The 13274-nt window shown below is 35.6% G+C and overlaps 1 protein-coding gene across 1 annotated transcript in view; it reads right to left on the reverse strand.

The window, feature by feature from the left end:
- LOC124426352 (neuroligin-4, Y-linked) overlaps positions 1-11584 on the reverse strand; it is a 196170-nt gene extending 184586 nt beyond the window's left edge. The window contains exon 1 of the mRNA XM_046967946.1: positions 9768-11584. Within this exon, the coding sequence (XP_046823902.1) occupies positions 9768-10188 (421 nt within the window). The 5' untranslated portion in view covers positions 10189-11584. The remainder of the gene's footprint in view (positions 1-9767) is intronic.
- Between the last annotated feature and the right edge of the window lie 1690 nt (positions 11585-13274).

Here is a 13274-nt window from a genome sequence, read left to right on the forward strand (position 1 = left end):
CCTGTGGATAACGGGAGCATCTCTAACCCCTGGATCGTCTTTCTTACCCTCTCTTTCTTTTTCTTCCTCTCTCTTCCTTATATGTGCGAGGTAACGAAAACGTCAACGGTGGGGTCGTTGCAGCAAGAATTGTCTTCTTAAACCTTACGTACGAGATGGATTCCAATAATTCGGATAACGCTTTCTTTTCTCTCTTGTGTTCTTGTCAAGAATGTAGACTAACAAAAAATTTCTTATTTGAACGTTATTGCATTTCAGTTTTGAAGAAAACTTATTTTTCATATGAATTATTTCGATATAATTTAATGCACTTTAATATTTGACTTCGCATTAAGCAATGTCGGTATTATCAGTAAATATAATGTTATTTATCGGTCAACCCGATATTATACTATTTTATTCTATAATAATATATAAACCGTACGTATATACACATTCATATATATATATATATATATATATATATATATATATATATATATAAATATATAGTTTACTTATGCTGCAGATTCGAATATTACTTATCGATCAACAGAATAATATTGTGTGTTGACACAGTATTAATGTCGTATAATATCTCTGATATATAGACTTAATCTAAAAATAATATGATATATATATATATATATATATATATATATATATTTATTTACTTCCACATATCGTAGTAATAGTAATATTGCGATGTATATTATTTTGTACAATGTAAATGACATTAAACCGTATAAACGTGTATTACATTCTAACTATAAAATAAAAAACTTATATTAAATATTATTATTAAACATTGCTTTAACCCTTTATTATTCCATTTGTTACTTAAGATATATATATATATATATATATATATATATATAAAATATAAAAGATTATCAGAAACAAATATAAAATTTGCTACGCGACATATCTTATCGGATGTTAACTCTCGAAATAATCGCAAGTATTTGTCTCGAGAAATAAAAAAAGAAAGAATAAGAAATACATATCGCCACTTTGCGTGGAGGGTTAAAGTATTTGCATTTAAACGAGGATTTGCGTGAGTTGCGAATCTCCCGCGCTCACACATGAGCTCACGAAGAAGGGTGACCGAAGAGTAGGGTGACTGAGGTTTGAATACGAGGGCGAGGTAGGAGAAACCAGTGGCACCGGCAAAAGTGTGAAATTCATTAAAATATTGCAATTTATTTTATAATCTTTCGGTCGGGATCGGCCGTGCGAGTCAACGCGAGATACGACGAGAGCAGAATTAACGAGCAGAAAATGAACAGGTCGCGATTGTGCGCGTGACGTTTGCTAATCTGCATATTCCTTGACTACCGTTAGCGTTCGAAAGTACCCATGAAACTGTGACGTCTATCACGGCTCCCCTACCAAAAATAATACAACAGTAGGGCGCTCGAATTTTAATACGATACATTTATGATTAATGATTTTTCGATGACGTCAAAGCTCAGAATTTTATGTACTCCACCTAAATATCTATTTATGTGTTAAACGTTACATATATATCTTCTTGTATGTGTAATGATAGATATATGTCTACAGATTAAATATGTAATATTTAAAAAATATATATACATATATTATATATATATATATTGTATATCTTTTTTTTCAAAATATAATTTATCGATAACAGATATGTTTATGTACGACAGATGTATTATATAATGTAAAGTTAAAAAATTGTGACAAATGTTATAATAATCAATATCTATATGTCATGACAATTGTAAAATATAATGTATTATAATATAAATCCGTATCTTCCAAACATTGTTTTATCAAACTCTATCATTCGAAAACTTCTCCATCGTTGTAACCACCTGTCTAATCTCAGAGAAAACGCAGTACTATTTTGGAAAAAGAGAAAGGTTGGTTGGAACCATTGTTTCACAGGAGCAAGTAGCAAGCTCCTAGTCTCTTGCGTGAGAAACTTTAACTCGGCATTCCAGCCTCCAGGCTAGAACGTGCATCTCCTTTTCTATCTTTCTTTTTCTCTCTTTCTTTCTTTCTTTCTCCTTCTCTTTTTCTTTCCCTTCTCTCTCTCTCTCTCTCTCTCTCTCTCTCTCTCTTTCTCTTTCTCTATACGTATATATATATATATACATCTTTCTCTCTCTTTCTCTCTCTACTTCCCTTTTACTCTCTGACGTATACTTTCGAGGCTCGAAATTCGCGAGCTCGCACGTACCGCCGCCGTTTTAATTGAATTTCATAATTAACTAAGGTATTTGAGAGCCACATCTCACCTTCGTTTTGCTGCATCCATGTAAAGCAGCCCGACGTTACTCGATGACCTCCGATCGAAATGTGAAATACGATTAAGATAACATTTTGCAATCTTAACGATCGAATGAGTTACTTAGACATTATCGATTAAATTTATCGACTATATTAATTATTTGTATCTGTCGATATCAAAAGGTTGCTATAAATCAATTTGTTTTCAATTTATAATCGTTGATGTTTTTTCTACGATTATGTCACGAGATAAAATCTGTATGTACGACGATAAAAATATATATATATATATATATATATATATATATATATATATAGTTATTATATATGTACGTAGTTATATACCTACGTTTTACGTACATAAACGGAAATCGAACTAATTTCGGCCATTTTGAATAACTTACTGTAGAACAGTGGGATATATTTTTACGGTACAAGTTGAATCGTTTGAAAATTCATTGATCGACGTAATAGTAGTTAACCTGCTAATCTTATTACGTTTTAATGTAGAAGCACTTGAATGTTTGAAAATCGTAATCGATCTCGACGGATCGGATATCCTTCTGTTTCATTCGCTTCAACGCATCAACCTATCCATATATTTTATCCTATATTTTCAATAAACGTGATACGTAGGTATCGAACGTATATACCGAGTCGCAATTTCGTCCTTCCTTAGTTTATCCGGTGATATATCGAGGCGAACTCCAATATCGAGTCTTTTCATACATCGAGATATCCACCTTCTGCCGTATATCAAACGTATAACGTTGCTATACGTCTTGTTTACGTATCACGTTCGCATTCAGGAGACGGTAAGTAGTGTGCAAAGTCGAACTGGTGCGGTTCAAAAAGATCGTATTCGATTAACGACGCGTCGATCCTACTGATCTTTTTTCTCATTTCTTTATTTATATTTATTTATTTATTTATTTATTTATTTATTCTCTTCGTGAGACAGACGTAGATACCGTAGATACACTTTTATCGGTACACGTAAACCTTATGTTCTACTAACGTGAGCTCAAAGCGTTCGTTCGAATGACACAACGATGAAAATGAATCTTAAATACACATTATACAATATTATTATAACAATCTTTACAACATTGAGAATCGTAAGAGAAGTCAACTTCAAATATTTTTCCTCATTTATACAAATCTAATCATTTACGACGATTTACTTTATATACAATACAATAATAAAAATCTTGACTAAATATAAAACGAGCCAATACAAAATCAATAGTAATAAATTATTTTCAAATACATTTACGCGAATTTGTATTTTCTATTAGGAATACTTTAGAATTTTCGTAGAATTATTTCTCGAAGAAGAACGCATCGATTTCGATCTTAAAAAAAACAAAAAAAAAGAAAGAAAAGAAATAAAAAAAAACGATAAAAATCATTAGAAAAAAAGGAGAATAATTTAGAAGGTTGAATCGAATCGATCGGTGTCACCGACCGACCTATCGACCATTCGACGTCTCGATAAATCTCAAAATCCAAGCGGTATTACGGCCGGTACAACGATGCACGGACCAAAATTACATCCGACTCGCATCACACCGTGTTCTACCCGAACCCTCCAACCCTTCTATACACGCGTCATTCCGCGAACATATCCGTCGTGCGAGCTGCGAAGACGAGTTATAGTTGTGAAGGTCTGGGATGGTTAGAGAGAAGGTAGGAGAGGGTGGTATGGAACGAAGGTGGGAAACGAAACGCGGTCGTTGCGGGCCAGCGAATCGATAGCTGGACGATCCAACAAACCCCTCTCTCTCTCTCTCTCTCTCTCCATCACCTCGGTCTTCCATCTCTGTTCCCACCTCCTCCTCCTCCCTCTCCTCTAACCATCCCCTTATGAATTTCCTCGGGAATCCGCGACTCGTTTTCCGCACGCTTACCACCGGACGCGGAACGTTGCCGCGTATTAGCATAACGAGATTCTCCTCGTGCACGTAACGCGGAGACGTCGCTTCGCGAGCCACCCGCCAACCCGCCAGCCACCTCCGACCACCCTCTTCCCGCCCCCGACACCACCACCCAAGCTGCATGAAATGTACCCCGATCTACCCCGCTACAACCCTTACCCACTACTCTCGCGAATTTGCATGGCCCATTTAAACGCAATTTCTTTTCCTCGATCGAGGAATTACGTGAATACTCGACCCTCAGTTTCTCCCACCTTTACCATCGCCCTCCCCTCACCTTCTCTCGACTTCACCTCACTATCTCCTTTTCTATTCCCCGTTGCCAAGTTATCGAGGATATTTTTCTTCGATAGGATGGACGGGGGAAAACGGATTAAGAACATGGGACAGAACTTTAAAGATTGAAACGTTGAGGATTATGTGTGATTTTAAGATTATAAAAGTCGAATAATTGTACGGCGATAAAAACTGATCGATTTGACCATCTTCCTTCATGTGTATATGAGCGTTTAATATTGAATCGATTTCGCGTAATAATCTGACCTCGATCCTATCGTACATTCAATTCTTTAAATATTTTCGAATACACTCTTTGCGATGTTACTCCTGATCAAATGATTTTTCCTTAACGAAAATTTTATCGATCATCATCTCTTTATAGTGCGAACGAATAATCGTTTCAACTGAAGAAATCCAACGAAACAATCTTTCGAGAATCATTATTTTTATGATCGAATGGATTTATCATTGTCCAATAATAATATATAAAAATAATTAAATAATTAATGTGATTAATCAAAGTATATTCTATCTAAAATGGTTGGTTATTTCTTTCACGCATATCCGAGGTAAATATTTCCCGCCGATATAAGTAGGTGATCGACGTCGGAAAAGAGAAAAGAAAGGAAACGAAAGAAAAAAAAAAGAAAGTAAAAAGAAAGAAAAAGAAAAAGAAAGAGAGGAGAAAATGGAGAAAATAAAAGGAAATAAAAGAAGAGACAGGATAGTAAAATAAAATCAAAAGAAAATGAAAAAAAGGAAAAATATGAAGAGTAAAGAGACATCGGTGAAGTCGATGGATAAATACGCGATCATCAGCGTGATTCAACAGCAAGAGGCTTTCCCATCTTCGGGCTTCGACACTCTTTTTCACGATCGTTTATCGACTGTAGCGAAAAAAAAGGAAGAGAGATGAAAGAAAAAAGCAACGCGCTCGTGAAGAAGAAAACGATGAAGAAGAGGAGAAGAAAGAGGAGGAGTAGGAGAAAGAGGAGGAGTAGGAGAAGGTGGAAGAGGAGGAGGGGGAGATAGGAGAGAGGAGGAAGAGGAGTAAGATAAAAAATAGAACCTTTAGGATCTCGAAGATGAGTAGTTTCCTCTCTCTCTCTCTCTCTCTCTCTCTTTCTTTCGTCCCTCTTTAGACACCCCCTACGACGGGCAGAGGCACCTTCGTTAAGTTCGTTTCCGAGTGAACGGCTGAGCGTCGCGCGATAAACTTCGTCCTTTTACGGTTATGCGTCCACGTTTATAGTCATTGACCCAGATTTAAGAGGTAACCCGGTACGTTGGAAATTAACGAGGGGCTAGTCTTAGCTCCCTTTCTCTCTCTCTCTCTCTCTCTCTCTCTTTCTTTTTCTTTTTCTTTCTCTTTCTCTTTCTCTTTCTTTCTTTCTCTCTCCCTCGTTTTGCGTTCCTTTCCTATTTCTTTTCGTTTCTTCCTTCTTTTTTTTTTATTTACGTTTCACTGTGGCTATATGCATATATATATATATATATATATATATATATATATATATATATATCTACACATACTTACTTTTTTTTGGTTATCTTGCTTTATATTTTCATTTAAAAAATTGTGATGCATATTCATTCCACATTTTCATTCTACCTAATGACACTATACGCGAAGATACGACATACTTTCATTTTTTACCTTTTACATCCTCTGTCTGTTCTACCTTTGAAATATTTATATTCCTACGTATATTTGATAAAATTTATGAAATTTATTAAACTCGATAATGTTATATAACAACAATTAAGATTTATAATTAAGTTTAAACGTTGTTTAATTTGACCTGATCGAATGCATGTAATTTATATTAGAAAGTTTCATACAATTGGTATATAATCAATAATTCTCAATGTAATTGAAAAAAAGGAAAAGAAATAGAAAGGAAAAGAAAAGGAAAGAAAAGTATAGAAAAAAAAGAAAAGGAAAGAAAAGTATAGAAAAGAAAAGAAAAGCAATCACTTTATCACTGAAAGAATAGATACGTTCGTTTCAATAACAAATGTCTTAGAAATTCTCACGCCGCATTAGTTTCGCATTAGAACGTACCGATAAGACGCTTTAAGGGAATACGTTTGACAGATGAAATCGAAGAACTGCGAGAAAGCTGGTAGAATCGTATGGTTGATACAAGTTGAGATTGCACTATCTAGGGAAGGTAACGATTGCCAACGACGCAAATAAGTAGATAGTGTCGAATTGAAGACGAAGGTGTCGAGTAGAAACTACCGACTAGTTCTGATGTATATGTGATATGTGAGAAAGATATATATATATATATTTCTCGAAAGTAGTTTGCATATACGAATAAAACACATATGAGTACATACATTATATATATACAAGTAGATATATAACAAAAGGTGATATACATGTGCTTTTACTCTTCACTAAACCGGACTAATACTGACAAGAAAATGAGCAAGCTTTGGTGAAAGGACGTGTAATTAATTTAATTCTGTCGATACCTCTTTCTCTCTCTTTCTCTCTCTCTCTCTTTCTTTCGATAAAGAGCATCATTTTTCATTATAGGGATAGCTAAAATGATGCTTTTTCATTTTATCACGACGAACGATTTTATCGTCCTGATGATTATTAGATACGCGTTAACATTATATTCACATCACTAACTTTAGTAGAGTAACTATATGCTACTTTCGCTCGTTTCCCTTTTATACATTATGTACAACTATCTCTTTCCCTTTATCTCTCTTTCTTTCTATCCCATATTTCAACTTCAAAATGTTCATAATAAAGTCAACATCATTTTGATAGTAATCTAACAACTATTCGTTTGAAATTACGAACGACACATCTTCACGTTTAACAGAAAAGTTTTAAACAAAATTTCATTAGATTCGGTTCGACCATTACGTTAACTTTAATCATTAAAATGTTTATAATAAAAATGAAGGTTGGATTTTGAAACTAATCCAACAAATTTTGGGAAAGTTTAGACAGCACTTTCCGTTGTGATAGATAAATAATTGCATGTAAAATTTCGTTGGATTAAGTTCGGCCAATTTGTTCGTTATAATAATGGAAAATAAGTTTATAGTGTTTTTAAAAATATTAATTGACGACTTGATATTTTGGCGATAACAGGAAAGAGAAAAGAAAAAGACGTTCAATTTTATCAATCGCTTTTATTACTCTTAAACATTATATTGGTCACGACGGGCCTACATATGAGCGATCTATTGAAATTCATTGAACGGGGAAGAGTTATAAGTCACAGTTAGGCGGCTATCGGTCATTTCGCCGGACGAGTCAGCCGTCTATATAAATTTAAAAACATCAACTCGATAGCATGGACGCAACGGTACTCATATACGCAAGCGGCCGAGAGAACGCTATTAAAAATAAAAAAAAAAAAAAAAAGAAAAACAAAAAACAGAAGCAAAAAAAGGGAGGGAAGCAAAATAAAAAAGAAGATAAAGAAAAAAGTTGGAAAAAAGAAGGAAAAGCAAAAAAAAAATAGGAAGAGGAGCAGCGAACGAGAGAGAGAGAGACAGAGAGAGAGAGAGAGAGACAAAGAGAGCTTGGTCACTAGAGAAGGACAAAGGTGGAAGACAAAGAGAACGATAGACAGGTAGATAGATAGATAGATAGATAGATATGTAGATAAAGAGAGAGAAAGAGGAAGAGTGAAAGAAAAAGAGAGAGAGAGAAAGAGAGACAGAGAGAGAGAGAAAGAGATGTGGGCTGTAACGCGAGAATGCGAATTCCGCGTGGCGATTTATGGGAAACGAAGGCCCGACTATAAAATAACACTTCCCATTCAAATCGCCAAATTAATGGCCGTTTTCATGGATTCTTTGTTTGCACCGAGAACCTCGACAATAGCCCCGCTGCTACGCTGAGTTATTATTCTAAAATGGCGATCCGATAGGCACGACGACGACGACGACGACGACGACGACGACGACAACGACGACAACGACAACGACAAGGACGACGTTTCTCTTTTTATCATAGAAATTAACGTTAAATTTTTCATACTCTCGTGCATTTCTGTATTTCCCTTTACACGAATGATAAGATCGGTCCCTTTATATAGAGGCATTTGTTTTTAACAGTGCAATTATTGTTCTTCCTTTTTCCTTCTTTTTTTTTTCTTTCTTTTTTTATTTTGAGAACTCATAAGAATAAATTGATTCAGCTTATTAGTTGAGTTTTTGTGTTAATCCGATTACCCTTTACAATGGAATTCAATTAATGTGATCCCTTGAGATTAAAATATTCAATGGGGAAATGTGACATGTACATTTTTAGTTCGTTTTGCAGAAAAAAAACGATTTCTATTTTTTTATCTTTCTTTCTTTTTTCTTTCTTTTTTTATCTTTTTTCTTTTAATCGTGCATTTGATACAACAATTCTAACAATTTCATTGAAAAGGAAAATCACTTCTACGATTACTATTTTAATTTGATCGACGATGGGATCGAAGTAACACGAGGTCAAAGAATTGAAATAATTCTTGAAGAGAGAGAGAAGTTCAGTGTTTCTGTTCAAATAAGCCTTGCAATGTGCGATCGTTAATCGAGATGACTAATATACGTTCTCATTCGAAGTTCATTATCGATCCATACTTAACGAGGAAGAGAGAGAGAGAGAGAGAGAGAGAGAGAGAGAGAGAGAGAGAGAGAGAAGGAACGACTACAGTAAGAAAGATTGCAATCGTGATATTTTCAAAAATTTTTGTGTTTCCAAAGTTTCGGTACAAAAATTCTAGTTATCGTACTAGCAGAATAATACGATACACAAACATAAAATCCATCGTACAAATGCGATTGTCTTTAAATAACCAGCCTCCTCTTGATCTTGTCATTTTCTTAGCTCGATCTGATATCCATTACCAAAACATCTTGTAAATCTCCTTCTGTTTCCCTCGTAAGGGTCCTATCTCCATATTTTCGGTTATTCGATTCTGGATAGTCGCAAAAAAGCGACCCTTGATTCTCTCGATGGGAATTCGATCGTATCTCGACACATATTTGATACGAACGTCCAGAGCCAATGTGATTTATTAAAAGCTTTATGCTCACATAAAAACAAAATCACGATCTATTTATTGGGATGAATGAAAATGAGATATCACGTATATTACAATGTTGTAATTACGAATATTCTTTTTTCATACTTACAATTAAAATCGACATTTCAATTATATCCTATCATTGGATGAAACGAATGGGATCTTAAAAAACTCGCTTAAAAATAATATTTTTAGTTTTTTTCGATAATAACGTTTCGAAATATTAATAAAGATAGAAATCGTAAGGACTCACCTTGAACAGGCGCGTAAATGTTGAGGTAGAGGCAATCCTCGCTCTGATTGCGAAGATAGGGTAGCAGTCTTCTGAGATATTCGAGTCTACCTTTCGGCATTTTGTCGGTCAATTCCGGAAGCTTTTGCGGGCAGACAGGACCGAACTTGTCGGCGACCTTGACGCCGTGCCACAAGGCGCCGCTAACTGGTGGCATAAAGCGTAAGGTACCAATCGGTGGCGAGGCGTACGGTACGCCACGAAATACCTCGACGCCCTCGAGATAACGATCGAGAGTGACTATCACACCGGACAGCTCGCCGTATTTCGTCCTGACGATTCTCGAGCTGAGCTCGGCGCCTGCCAGCGCGGCGAGCACCAGCTCCAACACCAGGATCATCGACGCCAGGATCATCGACGATGATGATGACCACCTGAACATACTCTTCTTGATCCTTTTTGTTCGATCCTTAATCGATCATCGATGATGATGTAGACCACCTGGACATCTTTTTTCCCGATACTTAATCTTTGATATTCGATGATGATCACCTGAACATTCTATAGCTGATCCCCGTTTCTTAGATCTTTCACGATCGATCGTCCACGATGACGATGATCACCTGGTTATTCTACGATTAATCCTCTTCATTCGACTCTTACTTAATAATCTTTTCCAAAAGAATCGAATCTTTCTCGCTCATCTTCTCTATCTAGAAAAGTTTCGAGCCGGCTAAAAAATATTCGAGAACATATTTGCGTTCGTCAGGACCTACCGAACGCATCTAAACATTGGCCAATTTAACAAACCGACCAAGCCACCTCCCGACGGAAAACGAAGTCGAGAGTGGCTAACCGATCTTACTTCGAAGCTCGACATCCCTCTTTCTTTATCATTTAATTGTTTATCATACTATCGTTCGTAATCGTAGATATCCGCACGCTTCTCCACCTCATCAATAAAAAACTTTTTAATCAAACACTTTATGGAGATCACATTGACATAGTTACACTAATAAAAACGAATTGAATGACTTGAAACGACAAAAGATATTTATATATCAAGGTATTAATTCCATTCACTTGTGGATATTTGCGTATACGTTTCATTTTAATTTAGAAAATAATTCAAAGGAGCCTTAGACCGGTTGATAAAGAACAGCTCACTTGGCCGCTTTTTTTGTCTCGAGGCGAGTCATCTCTTCTTTGGACGGAGCGAGATTCGGCAAATATTAGTTCACTTTTTTCCTCGAGACCTGACTTATGCCTTTATCCAATCGATCTTTCTTCTTTCTCTTTCCTACTTATTCCACCTCGAGCCTAGGTAATCAACGTGCGATAATAGTCGTCGTGAATGTCATGCCGTTAATACAAAGGTTAACGAAAGGAGAGAAAAAAAGAAAAAGAAAATAAACATTAAAGACGCAAGCCAATATGAAAAAAATTAATATACGCAAATATATCACCGATTTTTGATTTCACGATTACAACGTAACGAAGGATTAAAGGATGAACACTGTATTCACTCACAGAGAGTCGTCATCTCTCTCTCTCTCTCTCTCTCTCTCTCTCTCTCTCTCTCTTCGAAGGACAACACTGACGATCAACACTTCTATCTTCACTATTCCTTATCGGTTTTCTTCGTTCTTTCACTCTTTCCACCCGTTATCACAAAGCGCACACGATGTAAGGACGCGTTTGTCCAAATAGGACCCGTTTGTTTCTTTTCCTTTTAAAAATTTCTTTCGCAAAGGATGCCAAGGGCCGATTGGAAAGGGCCGACGGAGGGGCCGGTGCCAGACGTTGGCGTGACTTCGACCCCCGACGGACTGGCGTCAGAAAAGACCTCGCACGCGGTCCTGCGCGTGCGTCGAGCGACGTTGGTCGTCGTTCTCGTCGTCGACGTTCGAACTGTCTAGAGTGGGGGAACGTCGACCACCCCACGCGCATCACAGCCAGGGACGTGGCCGGAAGTATAGGCAAACCGGTCGATACGGCAGGCTGAGGTCGATCAAGGATAAGCTGGTTCGAGTCTGAGATTCCTTTTCTGAATGCTTTCTCTTTTCCTTTTCTTCTTCTTCTTCTTCTTTTTCGTCATCATCGTCCTCTTCATCTCGTTGCGTTTCCTGGAAGTTTAACCTTCTACATCGACCAATTCGTACGAAGAACAATGATCATTCTATTATTACATCCCTTTCGATCGAATTACTTATCTTAAAACTTTAGAAAGTTGAATGTGCAACACATTTATGAAACAGTTCAAAGAAAAATTTTTTCCTACGAAAGATAAGATGTCGAACAAAAAAATATAATGCCACTTCTCTTATTAAGTATATTACTTTGAATTATAAGATACTAAGAGCAGAATAATAATCGACAGAAAAAAGAACAAAAAACAAAAAAAATAAAAAGTAAAAAGAAAAACATTATGTCATGAAAAATATGGATATGATTTATATTCGATATTGAAATTACAATTTCGATAGATTGAGAAAGAGATTTAAATCGATTAAATCGGTTTAAATGAAACAAATGGATTTTGACGGATGTTACCTATTTATTTCAAGAATAAAATAAATGAAAATGAACGAACAATATGGACTTGTCTTTTTTCTTTCTTTTTTTTATGCTTTTCTTTTTTTCATATTTATAAGAATATAAATCGAATAAATATAAAATATAAATTTGTTCTATCTTGAAATCATTAATGTATTATATTATTGCTCGGAGCTATCTTTTGATCGAAGAGACGATCATACACCTTACTGATTTTGCAAGGAATGAAGATTAACGCTAACGCGCATGCCTCGTTCTTTTAACTTCCTCCTTGAGGTTTTGTGTTTGACACGATGTGTACCTTTTCCACTTCCCCGCCGGCGTTCTATCATTCCTCTTCTTGTACGTCTCCTTCTCATCTCGAATATAAACTCAACGAAACGACGTTTGGCTGCTTCTCTAACGTTGGGCTCTTTTCAGCTTCGCGAGCCCTTTTCCACGAAAGTATCATTTTCAAAGCGTAGATCGAAAGATCGATTTAGTTAATTGTGGAACCTACATTTTCTTTTTTCCTTTTTTCGAAATGGAATTAGAGAAACAACCGAATGAGTTACATTGACTTAACGTGTACTAATAAAATTTATGTATTTATATTTTACATTAATCATGGAAATATATGAAAATTTATAAATGTGTATGTGTTTGCATGTGTCTTTGTATGTGTTTGCGTGTGTATGGTTATTTAAGTATGTTTTTTCAATTATGAATACGTATATAAATTACGTATACTTTGTATATGAATGGATGGACAAATGTATTATGCCTAAGATAGTGAAATATTCTTTGAGTTGTTTGTTTTGTTCTTCCAAAAAATGTGAAATATATATTTTTTTTTCTCTTTTTTTAAACGATATGCCTACATATCTTAATCTTCGGATCGTGGATCACGCGATTCGCACAAAATCTAACTGGAGTATCGTACTTCGTTAATGGTACACCTATTATCCTGATTTGCAAATAAATTTGGGATTC

This window comes from Vespa crabro, chromosome 8, assembly GCF_910589235.1.
Source record: "Vespa crabro chromosome 8, iyVesCrab1.2, whole genome shotgun sequence".
Lineage (NCBI taxonomy): Eukaryota > Metazoa > Arthropoda > Insecta > Hymenoptera > Vespidae > Vespa > Vespa crabro.